We start from the raw sequence: 25,645 nt of genomic DNA, 5'->3' as shown, positions 1-25,645 counted from the left end.
AAGTTGCCGCAGGAGCGGCACCGCCCCTGCACCACTGCTGCCCCGAGGCCTGGCCTCGGTGGCCTTGTGGCAAATCCGGCCCTGATAGTATAACTCCATGATGACCAAAGTGAGACAGGGACACACCAAGAAAGGGGTGCACTCACTTTTTACAAAATGAGTGTAGGCACCAATCCACGAGTCCACGCCGAGTTCGTATGCCCTTGTTGGTGTCTTCAGTCGGTTCCCGCTCACAAATGCTTGTCAGATGTGGTAAATATGAATGAGATGTAGAGAGAGGATATACATAGCATCACACATGGGGTAAGTCACACATGTGTAAGTCACAAGCAAGTCTCAAGTCTTAACCTTCAAGTCATAAGTAAGTCCCAAGTTACTGTGGCGAAAAGCAAGCAAGTCAAGTCCAGTCCCTGCTAGAAGTCAAGCAAGTCAAGTCAAGTCATTTATTTTGGTCAAGTCACAAATGAAGTCAAAATACTGATCTACCCCATTTCCACCTTTAAAGCGGAGTGCCACACAAAAATGGAACTTCCGCTTTTCGGAACCCTCCCCCCCTCCGGTGTCACATTTGGCACCTTTCAGGGGGGAGGGGGGTGCAGATACCTGTCTAAGACAGGTATTTGCACCCACTTCCGGCATAGACTCCCATGGGAGTCTATGCCTTTTCCTATCCCTTCGCGCTGTCTCCTGGGAAACACACAGCTCCCAGGAGATAGCGGGGACCACTTACGATGTGCAGCGCGACTCGCACATGCGCAGTAGGGAACCGGGAAGTGAAGCCGCAACGCTTCACTTCCTGATTCCCTCACCTAGGATGGCGGCGGCAGCTGCCGAGAACCGAGCGGGTTCTCGGCGTCGCCTGCCGACATCGCTGGACCCCGGGACAGGTAAGTGGCCATGTATTAAAAGTCAGTAGCTGCAGTATTTGTAGCTGCTGGCTTTTAATATTTTTTTTTTTTTTTGCGGTTTGGGTGGACTCCCTCTTTAAATGAGTTAAAAGTCAGTTTTCAGGAAAGGTTTTGTTTTATTTTCAACATTAACAAAACTGCTTAGTGCTTTTTTCTTGACATATTAAAGAAACACTTTGAATGCCCAAACAGCAGACAAGGAGCAGAACACTCAGAAATTAAATGGCCAACAAGCCTGAAAAAATGTAGTCCTTGCTGAGGGGGAAAATAACTAAGCTTAAAGTTTGAACTTGACACAATGCCAACATTTGGACACTTGAATGGTGATGAGAATAGCCACTTAAAATGCATTGCATTTGCAAAAAATTAAATTGGAAAGTACTTTCTCGCTCAGTTGTGAGCGATGGGGTCGCATTATCACCCCACCATGGCTGAACACACGTTCAACAGGTGCGTTTGATGCAGGGACTGACATAACTCGTACCGCTACCCTGAACAGCTCCAATGGCATTTGGCAAATGCTGATTGGCTCAGAGGCGGTGGTGGGCGGAGTGTGTGGGTAATATTTTCGGGGGGTGGTGCCAAGTCATTGCAAGTCAAAGTCGAGTCGCAAGTCATTAGTGACAAGTCAAAGTCAAGTCGAGTCATTTATTTCATTTTGTCAAGCAAGTCGCAAGTCCTCAAACAGGTGACTCAAGTCTGACTCAAGTCAAGTCATGTAACTCATGTCCTCCACCTCTGCATAGCATAATCCTGTATGGAAAGCCGAATTTATTAAAGTAGGTAAAACAAACTCACATTTAAAATACAGACTGCAGATCGAAACATCCATGAGCGCCGAGCTCATCTCCTGCCGTCAGATTGTGATAGTACCCAGTGCTCCAATCCCACCAATTGTGGAAGTTCTCCCACTTAGAAAGATGAGAGAGGCCTGTAATTGTCATCATAGGTAGACCTCAACTATGAGAGACAAAATGTGGAAACAAATCCAATCACATTGTCTGATTTTTGAAAGAATTTATTTGCAAATTATGGTGGAAAATAAGTATTTGGTGAATATGAAAAGTTCATCTCAATACTTTGTTATATCTCCTTTGTTGGCAATGACAGAGGTCAGACGTTTTCTGTAAGTCTTCACAAGGTTGTCACACACTGTTGCTGGTATGTTGGCCCATTCCTCCATGCAGATCTCCTCTAGAGCAGTGATGTTTTGGGGATGTCGCTGGACAACACGGACTTTCCACTCCCTCCAAAGGTTTTCTATGGGGGTTGAGATCTGGAGACTGGCTAGGCCACTCCAGGACCTTGAAATGCTTCTTATGAAGCCACTCCTTCATTGCCTGGGCTGTGTGTTTGGGATCATTGTCATGCTGAAAGACCCAGCCACATTTCATCTTCAATGCCCTTGCTGATGGGAGGAGGTTTGCACTCAAACTCTCACGATACATGGCCCCATTCATTCTTTCATGTACACGGATCAGTCGTCCTGTTCCCTTTGCAGAGAAACAGCCCCAAAGCATAATGTTGCTTCACAGTAGGTATGGTGTTCTTTGGTTGCAGTTCAGCATTCTCACTCCTCCAAACACGATGAGTTGTGTTTCTACCAAACAGTTCTACTTTGGTTTCATCTGACCATCTGACATTCTCCCAATCCTCTTCTGGATCATCCATATGCTCTCTAGCAAACCTCAGACGGGCCCCGGACATGTACTGGCTTAAGCAGGGGGACACGTCTGGCACTGCAGGATCTGAGTCCCTGGCGGCGTAGTGTGTTACTGATGGTAGCCTTTGTTACGTTGGTCCCAGCTCTCTGCAGGTCATTCACTAGGTCCCCCGTGTGGTTCTGGGATTTTTGCTCACCGTTCTTGTGATCATTTTGACCCCACGGGGTGAGATCTTACGTGGAGCCCCCGATCGAGGGAGATGATCAGTGGTCTTGTATGTCTTCCATTTTCTAATTATTGCTCTCACAGTTGATTTCTTCACACCAAGCTGCTTGCCTATTGCAGATTCAGTCTTCCTAGCCTGGTGCAGGTCTACAATTTTGTTTCTGGTGTCCTTCGACAGCTCTTTGGTCTTCACCATAGTGGAGTTTAGAGTGTGACTGTTTGAGGTTGTGGATAGGTGTCTTTTATACTGATAACAAGTTCAAACTGGTGCCATTAACAATGGCGTCTCCAGGGGAGGGCCCTGACCCACCCAACAATATGCTGTGCCACTCGGTCCCCTCGGGCCGCCGTTGCAGTAATACAGTCTCTATTGAGAGGGAGAGCATCCCCAGTCAGCTCCTGCAGGTGATTCCTCCCCCCTACCTCTGCTCGCTGACACTGTATAATGCGAGCGCTCACACAACCAGGAAGGACTCCACCAGGACTCTCAGTTACTGAAAAAAGAGACTGATTTCTCCCGTCCTTAGGACAGGAGAACCAGCCTGTAAATTCCAAGAGGCATTCCAGAACAGCGCTGTCAATAGCAGGGGCAGGACAGCAAGAGAAGGCTGGGGAACCCCACAGTGGCAGAACACCAGGGCCCGGAGGCAAGACAACCTTTGCAACCCTGATAGTTCTCCCTGGGGGGCCCCAATACAGTAGGAAGGGAGCTCACTGCAGAACATGTGAAAGGGCCTGTTGTGGGATCGTAGTAAAGGGCCCCAGGATATATATATATATATATATATATATATATAATTGCATTTTATAGTTGCCCCCTACTTTTGTCACTGCCCCCCATGTGCCCCCCTAAATATGAAAGCTGGAGACGCCACTGGCCATTAATACAGGTAATGAGTGGAGGACAGAGGAGCCTCTTAAAGAAGAAGATACAGGTCTGTGAGAGCCAGAAATCTTGCTTGTTTGTAGGTGACCAAATACCGTATTTAACGGCATATAACACGCACTTTTTTCCCCTTAAAATCAGGGGAAAATCGTGGCTGCGTGTTATACGCTGATCCCCGCTAATTGTGAGCGATCGCCGCCGACATACACATAGCGTGTAGATTTAAATATGGCGCGGCGGAGTTCGCAGGTACTAGGCTGAGCTGAACGAGCGCCGCCGAGATCACAGAGACTGGGTGGAGCCGAGATACACATAGCTGAGTGTACTCTCGGCTCTTCTCTGCGCCGCTCACAGTCACGCCCAGTCCCGCCATTGGACCTGTGTTATGTCCATCATAGGGCGTGACTGTGAGCGGCGCAGAGAAGAGCCGAGTACACTCGGCTATGTGTATCTCGGCTCCGCCCAGTCACTGTGATCTCGGCGGTGCTCGTTCAGCTCCGAGTACCTGCGAACTCCACGGCGCCATATTTAAATCTACACGCTATGTGTGAGTCGGCGGCGATCGCGGGGCAAAGCTGCACTGGGGCAAGGCTGAACTGGGGCAAAGCTGCACTGACAAGGCTGCAATGGACACTGGGGCAAGGCTGCACTGACACTGACAAGGCTGCAGATGGACACTGATAAGGCTGCTTTGATGGGCATTTTAATGTAAGTTTTTTTTTCTTAAACTTCCCTCCTAAAAGTTTTTTTCTTAAAATTCCCTCCTAAACTTGGGGTGCGTGTTATACGCCGATAAATACGGTACTTATTTTCCACCATAATTTGCAAGTATAAGGCTGACCGCAGGTCAGCCTGTTTTTGTAGGCGGAGTCAGGCTGCATAAAGCCGACCCGCCTCTGCCTCTGTCCTTCGTGGTCGTAGGCGCTCGTACAGCGTCATTCCCGGGCGCTGACGTCACTTCCGGGTTCGGAACAGCTCGTACGGGTCTCGTGTCTCAGCTCGGCGTCCACTACGCATCGCAGTTGGTAGAAGGGCAGGTAAGGGGAGTCTCGGCTTCCCTTCTCGGTTACCCCTTTCGGGGTAGTGTCACTGGGGGTTGTGTGGGAAGGGTAGCGGTGGTTGTGGCTTGCATGATGTTCATGTTAGGGGTTAGCAGTCTGCTTTACATGTTCATGTCTGAAGACTCAGGAGCTGGCTGGAGGGGGGCGGTGTAGGACGGACAGCGTTACAGGGATACTTGGTTCAGCTGGCTCATAACGTTTTGTTAATTGCTGTGTCTGTTATTCTGGGCAGAAAAAAAAAAACCTCACGTTGCTATTTTTTCTTCTATAGTAGTTTTTCCCACTTTGCAGCAAGGCAGGATTCGGTTTGGTGTCTCTCTGGCAGTTCAGGTATGTATGGTAGGGTATTATATTATTTTATGCGGGTCATGTTTTGCTTATTCATGTACATTATCTTGCACGTACGTTGCAATTTTACGTTACGTCCAGGCTATATACGTGTCGTTCATACTATTTCGTTTCTTGCAAGTACGTTTCATTCATATAATTTACGTTTTATTCATACAAATTTACGTTTCAATTTAAGCTATTACGTTTCAGGTAAAGTTTTACGTTTTTTTTATGCAATTCACGTTATTTTATGGGATTTACGTTTATTTAAGGGTTTTTGTTTCAAGCAATCTACGTTTTTTTTTTAGCAATTTGCGTTATTTAAGCAATTTACGTTATTTAAGCAATTTACGTTATTCAAGCAATTTATGTTATTTTAGCAATTCACGTTATGTAAGCAATTTACGTTATTTAAGCAATTTACGTTATTTTATGCAATTACGTTCATTTGAGGGATTTTCGTTTTTTTCATTTATGCTGTGTTTGCTCCATTTATGCAAGTTTCGTTTTATTTAAGTAATTACGTTTCATGGTAAGCTGTTGTTCATATATGCAATTTTCGTTTCATCTACGTAATTTGCGTTTCACTTATGCAAGTTTTGTGTATGTATGCAATTTGCATGCATTTATGCTATTTTCGTTGTCTTATGCAAGGTTCGTTTTTTATACAGGATACGTTTTTCGTGCAACTTATATTTACGGTCAGTCTTGCTTTTGGCGTCTGGGGTTTTTCCTGTTGGTGGTACTGATGTTTTCCTATTATGTGTTAGCATCATGCGATGTATGCATTCTCGTGACGGGTGTAATCGCATGGTTTTTCACGTTCTTATGCTCATTTTCTCTCATACTTTCCTTATCTTTGATTTTATTTTCACGCAGCTTATATTTCTTGGATGTTAGTTGCTTGCATATCACGTGCTGCTTCCAAGTCTTTTTGGGTATAGGTTCACGCGCTTTTCTGTCGCATCTTCATGGTAACTTCAGCATTTCCACTGCAGTCACCTGGCACGTAGTAGTTCATGCAGTGTTGAGAAGAGCAGTTTCTGTTGGCTCGTTTAGTGGCAAATCTCATCATCTGCATCACATACATACACCTCAATTTTTTTTTTTTTCTCACGCTAGCTTGACACGGTTCAGGTCTGAGGTTACGGTTTTAATATTCCCATGATCGGTATGCTCTGTCAGGTTCTAGTTGGGTTGAGGGGGGGGGGGGGGGGGGCGGCATTGTTTTCACAGGTAAGTCTTGGGTCACTTGTTTTAGTTTTGGTTTCTCAAGTTTATTTGTTGTTTGCAGATAATGTCGCAAGCAGCGGATATTGGGGATTTCGCTTCCATCTCGCCTTCTTCAGCAAGGGGGTCGGAACATGGCAGCGTACAATCTCTCAGAACCTGGACTGTTCCTAGACTCATAGCAGAGCTCCAGCGCAGGGGGATTTCATACCCAGCATCTGCTCGGAAAGCCCAGCTTTTTAGGTTGCTGTTCCCTCATACAGCTGATTCAAGTGCGGAGCAAGTTACCCTTCGGACTGTGGCTGCTTCCTTGGCTGAGATCCACACTACCCTTAGTTCTCTGGCCACATCTTGCCACGAGTTGCGTAGTGGGGTGGAGGTTTTGAAGAATCAGCCGAGTCCGGTTACTGCAGCAGCAGCCTGCCCGGTGGCTCTAGCTGATTCTGGGTCCTCCTCGGTACCCGGGCCGGTTTCGGTTGGTCCAGGTAATAATTTGTGTGCTCCCCCTGTTAACCCAGCACATTTTATTCCGGCTAATATTAGGAAGGACATTCTTGAAGGGAAGGATGTCAACTTGGCATCCTTATTAATTGCTGCTCATGATGTTGCGGACAATAGGTCCTACGCTTGTGGGGATGTTTCGGTGGTAGTGAAGACCAGGGATCACAGACTTAGTCGCAAGTTGTCCATCCCTGAGTTTGTCTTGGCCTTTAGTCTCTACAGAGATGTAATCTGCTCTGTTACTCCATTTAGGAGGGAAGAGTTGGACCTGTACCTGTATACAGTGGTTGAGTTAGGCCACAAGTATGGGGGGTCCAATTTTTATGATTATCACTGGTCTTTTTCCGCTAAAGCTGCGGCCCGTTTTGCTCAATTTCAGGTGGTGACGGTTTGGAGAAACATGGATACCGAGTTGTTTTGCCGGCACTTCGCCGGGCTCAGGTCTCTGGTATGTGCTTCTTGTCAATCTTCATCACACACGGCATACTGGTGCCCCAATTTGGAGGTTCCTGCAGTACCCAGTACGTCCTGGAGGTCAGGTATGATGCTCCCTTCCTCAGGTCATCCGGCCCCATTGGACAAGTTAGGCCGCCCTATTCATTTTCTGGGGAAATCCCAGATTTGCAATAACTACAACCTTGGGGTATGCAATTTTAGTCAATGCCGGTTGCTGCATATCTGTACTGGGTGTTTCAGGGCTCACCCCAAGTCAGCCTGTTCACTTAAGCAGAATAAAACGTCTTGACTAAGCCGTATCAATGTTCCTTTTTTGCAGGAGTGTTTAGCTGCCCACCTGTCACCTTCTTGGAGCAATTTTTTGGCTAGGGGTTTCACTGAGGGTTTCCACACAGGGTTTGTCACCTTACCATCTGATAGTTATGAGTGTAAAAACCTTAGGTCATCTGCTGTAGATACTGAAGCGGTAGATTTGCTATTACAGTCAGAACTTGATAAGGGGTTTGTCATCGGGCCTTTTACTTCCCCTCCCTTCCGGGTATGGAGGGTCAACCCTCTGGGGCTTGTTAGAGGGAAATTTTCAAATAAACCACGTTTAATTTATGACTTGTCTGCCCCTCATTGTTCGCATGTTGCTAGCCTCAACTCTTTGATCCCATCAGAAGAATTTTCTCTCAAATATGCTTCAGTGGATCAAGCTATTCAGTCCATTATTGAGGTGGGCTCAGGAGCTTGGTTGTCCAAGGCGGATGTTGCGGATGCTTTTAAGCTTCTGCCTATTCTGCCGTCTCTTTGGCAATGGCTTGGTATCAAATGGAAAGGGGTTTATTATTTTGCTACCAAGCTTACATTTGGGTCTAGAAGTAGCCCTTGGTTGTTCAACGTTTTTGCTCAGGCCCTTAACTGGATTCTCACGTACAGGGAGAATTGTCATAAGGTGATCCATTATTTAGATGGTTTTCTCCTCATTGAAGGTGGTGAGCAAGTCCCTTCTGACCTGTGGAAACTCACTTTTCTCTGCACTTAACATACCGCTGTCTGTCAATAAGATAGAGGGTCCAGTTACCAGACTCACGTTCCTGGGTATTACGCTGGATTCGCAATCTATGCAGGCCAGTCTTCCCACAGATAAGCTTGTAAGAATCAGAGGTTGCATTCATGCGTTCACAGTCTCCAGAGTCTGTACCAGGGTGGAATTACAGTCACTTCTCGGTATGTTAAATTTTGCGATGAGGATTATCCCCCAGGGGAGAGCTTTTATATCTAGATTGTTAGCATTATTGCCTTCGGCCCCCAACCCTGATGCTCAGGTGTTCCTGGATTCTTCTGCGCTTGCTGACCTTCTGATATGGGATGAGTTCCTGCAACATTGGAATGGGGTAGCTATGTTTATCCCGGCTGTGTCTAATTCCTCTCCCCAAATTTTCACAGACGCAGCAGCCACCAAGGGCTATGCAGCCATTTTCGGTTCTCATTGGATGGCGGGATCTTGGTCGGACGAGGTTTTGGCAATCCCTCGGTTCACTGAGACTTCGGCTTTGTTCGAAGTGTATCCCATAGTGGCAGCCGCTCAGGTATGGGGGCATCTATGGGCAGGTCAGACAGTAGTTTTTTCTACTGATAATCAAGCAATCTCGGAGGTTATCAGTAGTGGCAGATCCAGATCCTTGCTGATCATGAGATCACATCCATGGTAGATTCATTAATGGTATAGATAATATAGCGGCTGATGCTTTGTCCCGGTTTAATTACCCGTTATTTTTTCAGCAGGTCCCGGACGCAGACGCTTACGCCACGCCTTCCCCGCAGTTCCAACAATTGGTGATGGATTAGACTCTCATTGGGTTGAAGCGGTTAATTTAATTAACAGTTCTTTATCTCTGAATACCAGGAAGGCCTATGCCACAGCTTGGAGGGTCTTTCAGGCCTTCCAGGCAAGATTTCCTTGCTTAGACAATTACAATATCCAGTACCTACTTGCTTTCACCGCTTTTTGCCACTCTCAACTTAAATTGGCTCATAGTACTATTAGGACATATCTGGCTGGCATTCAACATTTTATGTTGTTAGAAGATCCTAATAGGCCCTCTATATTTTCAGCTCATCCTATCAGGGCCATCCTCAAAGGAATCCAGAAATGTAGCCCTCCTATCAGGCTAGGTAGACTTCCCATAACTGGTCACATTTTCCGGGATATGTCTGACATTCTCTCTAGATCTCCTTTTGGGTGGTTACCAAGCTTGGTGCTTAAAGCAGCAATTTATCTGGCCTTTTTCGGGTTTTTAAGGCCAGGGGAATTTGCGCATTCTGGTGCAGTTAGTCAGGGCTACGGCTGATAAACCTAGGGACGGGGCTCTGTTGCCCTTCCCTTGTGCTCCCCACTCTGTGGCTCAATTCACTCTACATTGTCGTATCCTTTTGACTAACCTGGGTTTGGACCCAAAGGCATACTCTGGTCATTAATTTAGGATAGGAGCAGCTTCTGCAGCTTCACGTCATGGGGTCCCTGCTCATATCATAAAGAAGTTAGGCAGGTGGAGGTCAGATTGTTTTTCTAGGTATATTCCAGATCCTGTTTTAGAAATGTCACAGGCTTTTGTCAATTTAGCTGATTAAATGTGATTCAGTGTATAATAAACTTTTGTTAAACTTTCATCCTACTGTTTTATTTTTGCCCCCTTTTAGGCATACTGACCACGTGACCACGGCACACCTCAGGTCAATGTTTTGTTTTGGTTTTTGTTTAACTCTTCACTATCACAGGTTGACTCCGAGTACAAATAAATTCTTTCAAAAATCAGACAACGTGATTGTCAGGATTTGTTTCCACATTTTGTCTCTCATAGTTGAGGTCTACCTATGATGACAATTACAGGCCTCTCTCATCTTTTTAGGTGGGAGAACTTGCACAATTGGTGGCTGACTAAATACTTTTTTGCCCCACTGTATATCTTTTGTGGCCCCCGACGAGCTTCAAGCACCGGGGCCACAAAAGATGTATATCCCTTGAAGTGGACAGAAAGGAGGCGGGACGAGCGCCATACACACACAGGAGAATTTCCTGTTTACGGGCAGCCTCTGTAAAAAGAAGTCCCGCTGCCATTAGACAACTATTCTGTCCATCAAAGGAGGTGGGACTTTCTATTAAAGAGGGACTCTCCTGTAGGTAATTTGTGGCGCTTGTGAGTGCATTCCTGGCAATGGTGCTGCATTCCTGGCAATGGTGCTGCATTCCTAGCAATGGTGCTTCATTCCTGGCATTGGTGGGGCATTCCTGGCAATGGTGAGTGCATTCCTGGCATTGGTGCTGCATTCCTGGCAGTGGTGGGGCATTCCTGGCAATGGTGAGTGCATTCCTGGCAATGGTGGGTGCATTCCTGGCAATGGTGGGTGCATTCCTGGCAAAGATGAGTGCATTCCTGGCAATAGTGAGTGCATTCCTGGCAATGGTGCTGCATTCCTAGCAATGGTGCTGCATTTCCTGCAATGGTGGGGCATTCCTGGCAATGGTGAGTGCATTCCTGGCAATGGTGCTGCATTCCTGGCAATGGTGGGGCATTCCTGGCAATGGTGAGTGCATTTCTGGCAATGGTGCTGCATTCCTGGCAATGGTGTTGCATTCCTGGCAATGGTGTTGCATTCCTGGCAATGGTGCTGCATTCCTGGCAATGGTGGGGCATTCCTGGCAATGGTAAGTGCATTCCTGGCAATGGTGGGTGCATTCCTGGCAATGGTGTTGCATTCCTGGCAATGGTGCTGCATTCCTGGCAATGGTGGGGCATGCCTGGCAATAGTAAGTGCATTCCTGGCAATGGTGGTGCATTCCTGGCAATGGTGAGTGCATTCCTGGCAATGGTGGGGCATTCCTGGCAATGGAGAGTGCATTCCTGGCAATGGTACTGCATTCCTGGCAATGGTGCTGCATTCCTGGCAATGGTGCTGCATTCCCGGCAATGGTGCTGCATTCCCGGCAATGGTGCTGCATTTTTGGCAATGGTGCTGCATTCCTGGCAATGGTGCTGCATTCCTGGCAATGGTGAGTGCATTCCTGGCAATGATGCTGCATTCCTGGCAATGGTGCTGCATTCCTGGTAATGGTGAGTGCATTCCTGGTAATGGTGAGTGCATTCCTGGCAATGGTGCTGCATTCCTGGTAATGGTGAGTGCATTCCTGGTAATGGTGAGTGCATTCCTGGTAATGGTGAGTGCATTCCTGGCAATGGTGGGGCATTCCTGGCAATGGTGCTGCATTCCTGGCAATGGTGGGGCATTCCTGGCAATGGTGAGTGCATTCCTAGCAATGGTGCTGCATTTTTGGCAATGGTGCTGCATTCCTGGCAATGGTGAGTGCATTCCTGGCAATGGTGCTGCATTCCTGGCAATGGTGATTGCATTCCTGGCAATGGTGGGTGCATTCCTGGCAATGGTGTTGCATTCCTGGCAATGGTGCTGCATTCTTGGCAATGGTGAGTGCATTCCTGGCAATGGTGAGTGCATTCCTGGCAATGGTGAGTGCATTCCTGGCAATGGTGAGTGCATTCCTAGCAGTGGTGCTGCATTCCTGGCAATGGTGAGTGCATTCCTGGCAATGGTGCGGCATTCCTGGCAATGGTGGGGCATTCCTGGCAATGGTGAGTGCATTCCTAGCAATGGTGCTGCATTTTTGGCAATGGTGCTGCATTCCTGGCAATGGTGAGTGCATTCCCGGCAATGGTGAGTTCTGCATTCCTGACAATGGGGAGGCTACATTCATGGCAATGGTGGGTCTGCAGATAGGCACTGACCCTTATTTTGCTTTACAGGTCTTTATTTAAAGTTTATTTTTTTTCCTGAAACTTCCCTCTTAAAGTGAGTGTTATACGCCAATAAATACGGTATATCCAAATAACATGCCGGAGCTCATCTCTTCACCACACACAGCCACAAAAGCAAGAGAATTCTTGTTGGGCCGTGTATTAGTGCTCGAATGAACACACTTAGACCGGATTTTAATGGTTCGGCAAAATGGTGGGCCTCACGCATGTTCACTTCATCAAATCTGGCCCTCTTTGGACACCCCTGAACTAGAGGAACACTCCACTTATAATTTGAGTGCTCAGGAAGAGCCAGCCGCTGGAGGAAGTGTTCATGATGAGGCTTTCAAAGCAAAAGATGTCATCTCTACATTTCACACAATTTACTTGGCAATTCACAATTATAAGTGCTGGGAGCAAATTTGAGAGAAAATATCTTTATTAGATAAACAAGTTTTAAATTACTTTGATTTATTTTTATAAATGATACCAGCTATAGTTATTGAATAGTTTAAAAAAAATAGTATCTCATTTTTTTTCTCTTTTACAGACATACATATTACAATGAAGCACACTGGTGAAATAATTCAGGAACATGCTAATTTCATGGAAAACTCTGTTCCTGATGCGATAGAGGAGAAGTTGGACCCAACTTTTACAACTGCTTAGAATGTATGTAAATCTTTCTCTGTTCAATAAGAGCATAAAATACCATTCAATCCTGTCAGAAATCTTGTGAGCGTATAACTTGCCATGCTCTGACTGTTATCACCTTGTTCCTAGTTCTCTGTGTGGACTACAGAACACCTCCCTCCATGTTCTGGCAGAAAGTAGGCATGGGGTAGCTGTTCTGTAGTTCATTCCTTGGGTGACATTGCTGCCTCCTCCATTGATACAGTACAGTGAGTAGGCGTTGTCACCCTAGGACAGGAAGTGTGTTACTGACAGTATCACCAAATGAAAATAAAGGAAAAAAAAGAAAACAAATGCAGCCATCACATCTAAGGGCAGGTAAGATGCAATATATGGCATTTCTGTTATTGGGTTCAGATCCACTTTAATGTTCAATCCCGTAAGTTACGTAGCCAATGTAGGTGAATCCCAGGTAGAAAGTCACATTTTCATCCCCTCGAGGAACTGATGAATAGTTTAGAGGCAAGACTTCGATCTTCCCTTTTCCGAAAGGGCCCTTTGTGTAGACTCTTCTATTTTCTGTCCATCCATGGACTTTCTTTAGCTTGTCCTGAATTAGTTCTCTGTCTTTTGGGTCACTGTCATAGCGGAAGGTGCGTTCATTTAATGGATGGTTTAGGAGCCTTTCAACAGCACCTCTGAAAATGAACTTCTCGAGGCCAGTGCCCTTCCCGAGGAAGAAGAGCACGTTTGTTCTTTTCTTACGGACGGGAACGTCCTTAATTCTTTTATGGTGCAGCCGTTTTGCTGTTTCCATTACAAACTTCAGAACATTGCCTTTCTTTACATATTGTGTGTTTAGGAACTTTTCATCTGGCCAGTAAAGCATGAAAATAAGAAAGTAGGCACTTGCAGGAAATATTTTTCGCTCATTCAGAAACCGTTGGCTTATCTCCAACAAATTCTTGAATTCCAAAAGTTTTCTAGAGTCTGGCTGGACACTTCCTAGAGCAATATGGCACATTATGAGGCTAATGAGTTCACCATCATCCAGCCTGTCTTCAGATATGTCTCTGGGGAAGTAGTTGATGATCCTCTCCAATGCTACAACTGGGTGTTCACCTTTTGAATTGGATAGCAATGACAGAATGGTTGCCACACTGCTGCCTCCTAGGCTATAAATTGCCATCTTTCTGGCAAATGTATTTCCTTCAGCTGTTGCAGAATTCCCCGCCTGGCCTACAGAGCTAAAACAATCAGCAAAACTTTTTGTCTGCTTAACTAACCATTTCCTGACGAAATCATCCTGCCTGGTTGTCTCCCAGACATCAATTTTATCACCCTGAAAGCAGCCGACGTCTTCTGAAATCCACTCTAGAGTGTTGTACATATTTTGGTACAAACTTTTTAAATGATTGTGTAGATTTGCCCAGGAGTCCTTTATCTCTTCTGGGATGTATTTTACATTGATAAGATATTTCACCAATTCTGTCTTGTCTTTCTTTATGTTTTCAAATAATGTTAGTAGCAGCTCTAGCAGGCTACATCCAGTATCTACTTCTCCCATATATCCGGAGATATTGATTGTATCTCTGTCATTATTTGCTGCTCTTTGTGCCTCTCTGAAGCATTCCATGGATTTAAGGCCAAGCTCAATCAGGCTGATTTCATCTACTGAGCTTGGGTTCTTCTTATATTTGTCATGGTTTACAGTAAACAATTCCTTGTAGAGGCGTCCTTCCGTGTCCAATATATAAGAATCATCCGGCAGCTTTGCTTTGGCGATTGCCACCCATTTCTGTGCTTCTTCAAATTTAGAATTTTTATAATGAAGTCTGGCTAGTTGTTGTGCAAAATGTGCATCTTTATCAAATTGCTCATAGGCAACATGTAGAAGTTCAATGGCCTTCTCGGTGTCTCTTTCCTCCTTACATACGTGTTCTATTAGTGGTGAGAAGGTACTATCTACATCATCGCCGCGACTTTTCTTGTGTCGCCGGAAAAACAAGTCTTTTATAAATTTCACAAATTCTTGCTGTGCAAATCTGTGGTTGAGAGCAGCAGATTCGTTGAGTAGTTCCAGGGCAATTTTACTCTGAGGGTATGAGCGGATGGAATATTGATTTAAAATTTCCCCTGCGATTAGAGGATGTAAAATGCGAATGGCAGAAATGAATGTTGATTCATCCCTTAGTTCCATGATCAGTGCTTGGTCACTTAAGCTGTTGAGATCATGATTTTGGCTCAGTCTGTAGTCTTGAGTAACATAAGACTGAATTCCCAGAAGCACTTCACAGTGGGAAAGGGAGATATAAGAATTTTCAACATAATGATTTAGTAAGGTAACATATCTGATCAAACGAGTTACTGGAGAAGAGTGGTCCAGTTCTTCCATCACATTCTTCACAAAGTCTTCCAGATACTTCTTATTGAACTCTTGACTCATTAAAACAAAAGTAATGATCAAGTCCTGAGAAGGAAAATTTTCATTGAGTTCTTCAGCTTTGCCTTTGAACAGCAGCTTCTCGTTATCTTTGAGCTTGTGGGTGATGGCAACCGTGTCGCTGGATGAGGCTGAACAAGACTTTTCTGGTGCATTTGAACGTTTACAGGTCAAGAGGATAAAGCAAGTCTTTGCACGTCTCACTTTTTTATGAACCATGACTTCTCGTAAACTGTGTTTTAATTCATCAACGTACTCTTCAGGACAGTCTTCCAGAAGAAGTAGAACCGGCAAACAATTTTTAGTGTCCCTTTCTTCATACTCTCTGAGTTCCACCGCATGTTCCCACACCTTTGTAGTTTGGTATCTTGAGTTCACTATGGCACACCGTAGGTTGTTTTTGTTTTTCCAGAGGATCTGCCTGGCCACTGTGCTCCCCCCACTGCCTGGCTGGTGAAAAATTTTGATTTGTGCTACAGGAAGTTTCACTGTGTCTTCATTTAAGATGCCATTCAGAATTTCCTCTACTTCTTTACAAGCATTGCGCTCAATAAATGCCCCACATTTCTTCTGCTCAGCGAGCCACAAATGTTTCCAGCTAATTTTTCCTCCTCGATAGAAGTCACTTTCAAGTTTCTTGGGGTCTATGGCCTTAGGGTTGGTGTTTTCACACTCATTTACACACAAGATGTTTAGGGAGTTCATTTTTTCTTCTTTAGGTGTTGTAAGAAAACAAACCCCCTTTGTAGAGACGGGTAACTTTCTGTTAAAGTTCTTTTCTGGAATCATTTCTTGAACTGTAGCATCAACATGACTGAGCTTCATGCCAACAACACTTCTTTGGTCAAGTTCTAATCTGTTACATGTCGCTTGTGCCAAGCCAGCCCATTGTTTGTAATATTCTTCACACTCGGTGATACAAGTAATGTACTCCATACCGCTCAATTCCTCATAAAATTCCATCAAGGCCTTAACAATTGGCTTTTCCACAGGTGAAAACAGCATGAAGAGCACGATGAAGGATCCTCTCTTAATATTATCACAGATTAAAGAAACCGCTTTCTTAAAGTGCTTCATTTTGTCTTTGATCCAAGATTGCTCATCACATGGTAAATCTTCCCCATCGAAACTCTTCCGTCCATTACAAAATATCCAGCTTGTGTGCTTGAAGAACCCCAGATTATTAATAATGTCATCCAGGTTCTTCCCGTACTCACTGGCATAGCTCTTTAAGGAGAATATATTTGACAGATGGTAATCTTTACATTTGGAGTGTAGCCCACTATTGTCAGACTCTGCATCAAAATCAAAAGCACACAAGATTTTCAAGTATTTCAAAAAGGTTAAGTGTTGCAGTTGGTGTTTCTCACACCGGTTTGTGATGAGTACATATTGCAGTGTGTCATCGAAGTACTGCTTACCATTTGTTAGCAGGACAGATAGTTTTCTACCTAGATTTTCATATCTGTGTGCTTCAGTGACATTGGCCTCCTCTTCTTTCTTTCTCCTCTTATCTGCTTCCTTTAGTCTCAGGATTAATGCATTAATTTCCTCCTCTATTTTAACTGGCTGAGATTTTGTCCCCGCTCTCTCATATATAGTTTTCCTTTCATAAAAAGTCTTATTCTTATGCTCATCAAACTTTGGCAAACTTACTTGAAACATTTTCCCCTCTACAGTGACGGATAGAGACTCAATATCTACCTCCACAACAAACCTTTTCTCTTCTGACTCCACATCAACAACCTCAATAAATTCAGGGCAGCGAATACACATTGCTGCAGCTGCATATTCACTGGCTTCAGGAAAGCACTTATCCAAATCATTCAATAAATCTGCATACCAGTCTTTATTTTTAATTGGAATACCAACGATCTGTCCATGTGTGAAGCCTTTGTCTTCCACACTGTCCATTATTCCAAAGTGTATGGTTCCATTAGTTCTCACATTCAGACAGGCAGCAGCAAATCGAAGGGTCTCATATCGTAGTTTTGCTAGAAGTCTTGGCCTATCCAAGTCTGCGGCAATAGCAAATGATTTGTACTCGTGACAAGGAGTGATCAGATCTGTGATGCCTGTCTCAGGGGGAAGTACCTGGTTCTTCACATATTTGAAGTCTGTATCATGATTATCAAAGGGTCGGAAAATGGTGAGTGTTAAAGGTGTTACGTCTTCCAGCTTCTGGGCTGGTCTTATGTGCTCTTTTGAACTGATGCTCCTTTCAGAACTTTTTGCCACAACTTTGTTTTTATCTCCTTGGCTCATTGTATCTTGGTGCTCCTTAGAAATGTTGATGCTTATCTTTTGAGGTAATTGGTCCTCTTCAATAGACTTATTTGTGAAACTCATTTTTGTTTCTGTGAGTTTTCCTTCTAGATTGGAATTTTTCTCTGTGAGACTTTTCACGTCTGAACCCAATCTCTGGTTTTGTTGAGGTTTGTCTTCTGATTTGCCACTAGCTGTGCTTTTTACATGTTGCCCATCCTTCTGCTTTTGGTTTGGGGTCTCATGGGAGATTATAGACTTTTTGTTGAGATTTTTCTGACCTGGTTTTTCCACTTGGTTGGGTTGATTTCTGGAGGTGGAATTTTCCTGGAATTCTTTGGGTTTAATGTTGTCACTGTTGCCGGTCTCAGGAGAAGGTGACTTGTTTTCTGAGGTTGGACTGCTGATGTTTTGTTGAGGTTTGTCTTCTGAAGACACATTTATTTGACTTAAGCCTTTTGCAAACTGGTCTTTTGTATTTGTTTGGCTTTTAATTTTTGGAGGTTGTTCTGATTTTTTTCTAGGTGGCTGACATGGTTGTACAGATAAACTTGTAGAACAAGGATTCTGCTTTTTGGGTTTATCTTTTGTGGTTATATTTTCTTTGTGTGTCTTTGATTTTTCTGATTGAGGAGCATTCTGACTTTTTGGTGACTTTTCAGTGGGCGGCTTGTGTTTATTTCCAGAAATGTTACTTTTCTCTGTTAAGCTCTGTATGTGAGATACTGTACTTTTTCCTGAGGTTTTCTCCTCTCCATCCTCTGGTTGACCTTCATTTGCCTGATGTGGTTTTGTGTTAGCACTGAAGTTACACATATTTTTTTTCATGATCTCTCCGGGTCTTTCCTCCGCACTAGGACTTTTTTCAGATTGCTTTCCCACAAGTTTATTTACATCTTCTGGACCGGACATTCCTGGAGATGGTAAAGCATTATTCTGGGTATTTGTATTGGTCTGGCGTATTTGTTCCTTGTTTTTTGTGGGATAGAATTGGATATCTTTGGATATTTCTTGTACAATGCCCCCATTTTTTCCAGGTGTCTCACATGGTTGTATAGATACACTTGTAGAACAAGAATTCTGCTTTTTAGGTTTATCTTCTGTAGTTATATTACCTCCGTGTGTCCTTGATGTATCTGATTGAGGGGCATTCAGATTTTTTTGTGATGTGTCCTGAGAAATCTCTTTATTCACCAACAAATTTTCTGTGGGCTGATTGTTTGTACTTCCTGAATTGTTAGTTTTCTCTGTTATGTTCTGTATGCAAGATACTGTACTCTTTCCTGAAGTTGTCTCCTCTCCCTCTCCTGGTTGACCTTCCTTTGTCTGATGTGGTTTTGTGTTAGCACCGGAGTTCATATTGTTTTTCATGATCTCCCCCGGTCTTTCTTTTGCACTAGGACTTTTTTCAGACTGCCTTTCCACATGTTTGTTTACATCTTCTGGACTGAAGGTTCCTGGAGATGGTATAGCCTCATTCTGAGTATTTGTATTGGTCTGATGTGTTTGTTCCTTGTTTTTTGTGGAATTGGGCTGGAAATCATCTCTAGGTTTTTCTTGTAGGGTATTATTATTTCTCTGATCTCCCCCCTCTGTCTTGTGTTTGGCAGATGACGAACCTGAGCCTGGGGGATTGATGGAGCTTCTCCCAGGTTCTTGGTAAAGTTTGTCCTCCCGCTTTGGTGATTTTCTTTGAATCTCTTTTTCTAACAGTTCATCTCTTTTTGTGAGTAAAAGTTGTATTTGAAGATATTTCAGTCCCATTTTGTCCAGATGATGTTCACTGAGGATTTTTAGCACTGCTCCTGTGGCCTCTTCTTCATGAAGTTTAATGATATATTCCTGTTTTAATCCAATTGAAGCCAACCAGCTGCTGACATCATTCTCCGTCCAACATTCCAGAGGCTTGTCATCTTAAATAGAAAATACAATCATTGAGAATTCTGAACACGAGTATTGTATACTACTGAAACTATATAATACAACTTACCCAGACTCATAATGGTGTCTTCTTATACCATACAAATCTGAAAGCGAGAGGAAAACATGTCAGCAGCCACATTTGGAAGTACGGTGTATAATATCTGCATGATACCATAATCAGTCAACAGGCAGATGAAGATGTTTGTCCGCTGTGTGTAATAGTATCAAGAGTAGGGCTTGTATATGTTATGACAGAGTTTCCCAACCTTTTTTCAGTCACAGCACCCTTTAAAATGCTACACAATCTTGAGGCACCCCATTGTAAAATGTAACAAACTAAATGAATAGCTTTAAATTACACATTAACATCCATGCGTAGGACACCCAACATTAGAGGTGATTTATTCTTACAAAGCAAATACACCTTTGCATACTGGTACTGACTAGTATTTCAGCATACCTCGTCTCCTTTACTCAGCTAAAGTGATCACTGTGCTGATGGAAAGGGGTTAAATGTGGGCCTAGCCAGTGTTTGTGTGTACTGTGTGCATGGGAGTCCACAAAGGGGGGCGAGTGCCCCCCTTGTAATCGGCAAGGTGGCAGTGGCAACGGCCGCAACATTTACAAGGACACATCCCGTGCCCACATCAATGTCGCACACTGCTGGCCTGGTGCGCTCCGAGCCCAACTCAGTGATGGGCAGGAGGTGCCCTTTGATCGGCCTAATGGGTCATGTGCGGGCGGCGGACATAAGGGTCTGTGATTGGCCCGGTGGAGCTGGTCACATGTGGAAGCGGTGTTGTGGAAAATTTTATGTTAATGTATTGTCATAAGAGTCTCCCAGTGTCTGATCTCTTGCAGCCCACTCTAAAGAGCTGACTGGGGCAGACTGACGCTGGTTGAGACCTGTTAGGTAGTGGAAAACTTCCTGGTGTTTAGAGAGAGGTGTTTGCGGAGAGAGGACATGTCCGCCAGCAAAGGGCCCCTGTGCAGTGCACAGAACGATCGTCTGGTGGGGATGCGTTCACTCTGCAAAGACATTATCGGTTTAGCGGTATGCCTGCTCAACATGTTTGGGGTGCCATGACGTACACCTGCAGATAATCTCTCATGCACAAGGAACTTTAGTCATCGTCATTTAGTATATTGTATCATGTCCTGTAGTAATTGGTGGTTGTTTTGTGTTCTGTTGTTAAATCCTTATATGGTCATTCACATCCTGTATTCATATCCTGTGAGGTCACAAGCTTTGTAAGAGGTGTTTGGCTGTTGGAGGCACACCCTCGAGCTTTGGGACTTCCTATTGATATGCTAATAAAGTGGCTCACTCAGACAGCTGAAGGCGGCTGACGGGAGAGCGAGGTTGGAGGTGATGACGTGAGGATGTGTTTTGGGTCTATTTGTGAGCGTGAGGCACACACCAGAGGATGAGCTACGGCAGAAGGAAAGACATATGATCAAAAGCTGAGATGCATTTATATCATTAGACGAAATTATTATTATGAGAAACAGGAGATTTGGCTGTGTGCTCTGCGTACAACCAAATTTCCATAACAGCGGAGCTGCACTGGACTGTGGATGATTGCGGACACTTGCTCCTGGAGTCCTGCCTCGCTGCCTGGCGTGTGCTGTGTGTCTTCTGACTGAGGTTTCTCTCTCATCTGTCCCCCCACTCTGTCAGCCCCCCTCTGTCAGCCACCCCTCTCTGTCAGCAACCCCCCCATCAGCCACCCCCCATTAGCCAAACCCCCTCTCTGTTAGCCCTCCTCTGTCAGCCACCTCCTCTCTGTCAGCCACCCCCCCATCAGCCACCCCCCTCTGTCAGCACACCCCCTCTGTTAGCCACCCTTTTGTCAGGTACTCCCACATCAGCCACCCCCCCTCTGCTAGCCACCCCCTCTCTGTCAACACACCCGCTCTGTCAGCCACCCCCTTTCTATCAGCCACCCCCACTCTGTCAGCCCCCCTCTCTGTCAGCAACCCCCCGTCAGCCACCCCACCGTCAGCCACCCCCCCATCAGCCTCCCCCCTCTGTCAACACACCCGCTCTGTCAGCCACCCCCTTTCTATCAGCCACCCCCACTCTGTCAGCCCCCCTCTCTGTCAGCAACCCCCCGTCAGCCACCCCACCGTCAGCCACCCCCCCATCAGCCACACCCCCTCTCTGTCAGCCACACCCCCTCTGTCAGCACACCCCTACTGTCAGCCACCCCCCTCTCTGTCAGCCACCCCCTCTCTGTCAGCCACCCCCTCTCTGTCAGCCACCCCCTCTCTGTCAGCCACCCCTCTCTGTCAGCCACCCCCTCTCTGTCTGTGTCACGTACCTGATCCAAAGCCAATATGCAGAGAGGGGCTCCCCTTGCAGCTAAGTGCAATATACTGCAACAGTAGGTATAGGGCCCAGAGAAGCACGGGTTGTCTGCAGGATCTGGATGGACCAGGAGGAGAGACACCTTGTAAAGGCTGCTGCGTGCGTGGCAAGATATAGGCTGCCAGAAACTCTCACCATGCTTGAGATGAACCATGCTTTCAAGACACAGAGGTAGAAGCCAGGCCGAGGGTCAAACACAGGATGGCACGCCAGTAATGAGTAACAGAGTCCGTAGACCAAGCTGGGTCAACCACTGGTGATCAGGCAGGAAGCAAAAGCAAAGTCCGTAAGGCAAGTCGGGTCATACACAGGGGATCAGGTCAAGGCAATGTCTATGCAGACAGCCAGGGTCATACAGTGGTGATCAAGCAGATGGAGGGTCAAGGAGCAAGCCAGGGAATAAGCCAGGAGAAGAGGTCAACCAGGTCGGAAACAAGCCGGGTCACAACGGGGAATCCAAGAGATAAACAGAGGTTCAGGAGTACAGGGAAGCGGATGACAATCCAGCAACTTGGGTCTGACAGCAGCAGTCTTTTATAGGCCAGCAGGGGACCCCATCTGACACGCCATGCGCGAACGTGCACGCCGGTTTGTGGCGTCACGCGCCCATCCGCGCCGGTGTGCGCCTGCGAGCAGGAATGCGTCTATGGCGCCCTTCTCTACTACTGGCAAGATTGCCATTTCTTCCATGACCATTTCCCTGACAGTGCCCCCCCAAGGGGCAGCCCCCGGATGCCCAAATGGGCTAATTTTTCCATGTGTCTCCTGTTAAAGTCTTGCAGCAATCTTTGAGCATGCGCATTACAAGAGGGTTCCCAAGAATTCTCTTCCGGAGGGTATCCCTTCCATTTAATTAGGTACTGGACTTGCCTACCTCTCTTACTAAACAGACAAAAACAGTCTGGCGTCAGGAAACTGGGACATCTATTGCACTAAGAACCTTGTGAATGTCCTGCAAGAGCCCAAAAGAGCAGCTGTGTGGATGAGCACACCAGGAGGGGTGTGCATACAAGTAAAAACATTCAGGAGCAACCACAATTGAAAGCGCTGATCGGGACAGTCTTGAAAGGACAAATAGTCAGATAATAAAAATGTTCAATGAGATAAAAACGTGTCAAATTAATAATAACATATTATTGAATGAAAAATTATCTAGACATCTTCTTGCATAGATGGAACTACTGCAAAGCGTGCTCCTCACTGTGACAGTACTTTAAGCAACAGTCAGTGGTGGACTGGCTTGGTGGGGCAGTGCTGCGATGGCAAAACCTTAATGTGTTCCTGGATGTCACTAGGAAGAGGGAAGCCAGCATGTGCAGAGCTGGACGGACAGTGTGGAGCCTCAATGGGATCCCCAATGGTGTGTGGCGGAATCACGCAGCAACCAGGAAGCAAAGGGGGACCGAGAGGCAGCCAGAGCAACCACCGACCAGAGCAAGTGGACAGGAACATCCGAACGTGACGTCATAGGATCGAGGAACGCAGGTCCAAAAATGAAGCTTGGAGCACAACAGGTGGAGAGCAAGCTGTCGTCTTGACTATGCGTATTGGGGCGTGGCCCTTCAGGTCATTCAAGATGTTTTTACTACCTCTCTTACTGCAATCCATGATGGCTTCAAATTCTACTTCGCCTTCCACCGACACTGGAGGTGATGGCATTTCTTCCCTTCCAGGAAAGGGGCTGGGAACCGCAGACTTGAGAAGAGAAATGTGGAATAATGAGTGGATTTTATAGGAGTTTGGTAATGCCTGTTCAAAGGCTACTGGATTTATCATCCTCTTAACTTCAAAAGGGCCAATGAACTTTGGACCTAGCTTCAGAGAAGGTGATGAGAGCTTAAAGCGGGATTCCCATTTTAAAAAAATAAATAAATAAAAGTCAGCAGCTACAAATACTGCAGCTGCTGACATTTAATTGGGCACTTACCTGTCCCAGGGTCCAGCAATGCGGGGGATCGAAGCCCTGCTCGTCCCCCCCTCCGCTCGGTGGTGCTGGCATTTTAACTGTGGGCGCCTGGCTGTGGCTTCACAGCCGGACACTCACTGCGCATGCGCAAGCCGCCCCGCGCGCCGTCACTGGCCCCGCAATCATCTGGGAACAGCCATGTGTCCCAGATGTTTGACAAGAGTGAGGGTGGAGAGGCGATCTCCCTTCCTGTGCCGAGGGAAGTGACGTCAGGAGCCCAGGCACCGAAGGAGGCAGACTACGAGGGACCTCCTAGCTACAGGCATTTAGAGGTGAGTAAAAAAACAAATTTTCTCCAAATGTTTTTTTATTTATTTTTTTAAGTACATTACTAATTTTTTTTTTGGGGTGGAACTCCACTTTAAGGTTTACAGCCGATAACCACACCTTTTCTCCTACCATAAAGGCAGGATTTTCTCTCTTCCCTTTGTCATGGAATTTCTTGTAGCTTTCCTGAGCCTCCTGCAAGTCGCTGGTAGTTTGTTTGACTAAAATGTATCTGATCCTGGACTGCGGGAACCGATGCCTCTGGAATGGTATTGGGTAGGAAGGAGGGGAGGAACCCATAGTTTTCCCAGAATAGAGATTGGTTGGTGGCAGCATGCAAGAATTTATTATAAGCAAATTCTGCACAAGGAAGAAGAGAGACCCAGTCATCTTGAGACCAGGTACAGAAACACTGCAGTTTTTCCTCCAGGGTCTGGTTTGTTCTTTCTGTCTGACCATTGCTCTGAGGGTGGTAGGCTGACAATAGACATACCTCAATGGATAAAGATTTACAAAGATCTCCAAAACCTGGAAGTGAATTGTACCCCTCTGTCTGACACAATATTGTCTGGTAATCCCTGCAGCCTGATGATTTATTTATTAAATATGTTGGCGGTATCTACTGCAGAAGGTGTGCCCATCATGTGCCATTTTAGAGAGGAGATAATTTACTACCAAGATGGTGGTGAACCCTTCGGAGGGCGGTAAGTCCACAATATAGTCCATAGAAATTTTTCTCCAGGGCTGTTCTGGAATGGGCTTAGTAGACCCCAGGACTTAGTAGACCCCAGGACTTGGCATTGGACCCCTTGTTCCGTTGGCAAATAGTAGAAGAGTTTACATACTGTGATGGACTCACCCAGGACAGAGGCTTATGGAGGGGACTGAATGCTGGCCTCTTGCCTACTGATTATGGGCCCTGGATTTTGGGATAACGGTGCTCTTTGTGAGGTGTATGCCTGGGGGCCCTTGAGATGGTGTTACATTGGATTCAGGTCCATGTCCCCTCAAGACACACAGACTCTGGGAACCCTGTATATGCCATATTAGAAATAGTGACTGATTCATACTGTTAGAAGAGGCTGATGTCATTAACTCCAGCCACCTGTCTGTCTGTTGTCTGCTATAATGTAAATAAGTCTAGTATGGCTTCTAAGAGTCTTTCACCCATTGTTGTTTGTGCTAATTAACTCTGCTATTGTATGAAGGAGTTCTGTGTTGATATTTATGATAATGTGTATTGTAAAGTCGTGATCTAGGAGACGTCAAGGCTGCTCTAAAAGGTCATATCTCTGAGTCACCTGTCTGGTTAAAGGATTAGTTAATTAGCTCATGTTAATTAGGTTTCTGGTTACAGTTTGTATTGTCATCCTGGTGTATATATTTGTGTGATATCTCAAATAAAGCAGGCTATTTCTGATGTACGCCAAGACTGGTGTTGTCTGGTTCTTGGGGGTTCCTATAGCCAGATCCATTGGTCTTGTGTTCCAGGAGGAAGCGATATACTGATGGAAGCACTCAAGCAGAGTGTGAGACGTTCCGTCACAATTGGTGGCAAGCAGTGGGACGGTTCCTACAGTCTGGGACATCCAAACCTCCACCTGGATCCAAGATGAGGATAGCAGACTTCGGTCACCCCAGCGGAGATATGAACCTGGCATCAGAGTTCCCGGGGCTGCTGCGGATCGTCCTTTCAGCATACACCGGGACTGTGTCTGAGGAT

At 45.7% G+C, this 25,645-nt stretch overlaps 1 protein-coding gene across 1 annotated transcript in view; it reads right to left on the bottom strand.

The window, feature by feature from the left end:
• Positions 1–12,475: 12,475 nt before the first annotated feature.
• LOC141113793 (sterile alpha motif domain-containing protein 9-like) overlaps positions 12,476–25,645 on the bottom strand; it is a 112,176-nt gene continuing 99,006 nt past the window's right edge. Inside the window, exons 2-3 of the mRNA XM_073607079.1 lie at positions 19,386–19,422; positions 12,476–19,308 (exon numbers count right to left, since the gene is read on the bottom strand). Of these exons, the coding sequence (XP_073463180.1) occupies positions 13,112–19,308; positions 19,386–19,395 (6,207 nt within the window). The 5' untranslated portion in view covers positions 19,396–19,422 and the 3' untranslated portion in view covers positions 12,476–13,111. The remainder of the gene's footprint in view (positions 19,309–19,385; positions 19,423–25,645) is intronic.

The sequence above is a fragment of the Aquarana catesbeiana genome, linkage group LG12 (assembly GCF_042186555.1).
Source record: "Aquarana catesbeiana isolate 2022-GZ linkage group LG12, ASM4218655v1, whole genome shotgun sequence".
Classification (NCBI taxonomy): Eukaryota; Metazoa; Chordata; class Amphibia; order Anura; family Ranidae; genus Aquarana; species Aquarana catesbeiana.
This window is presented reverse-complemented; position numbering and strand designations above follow the sequence as displayed.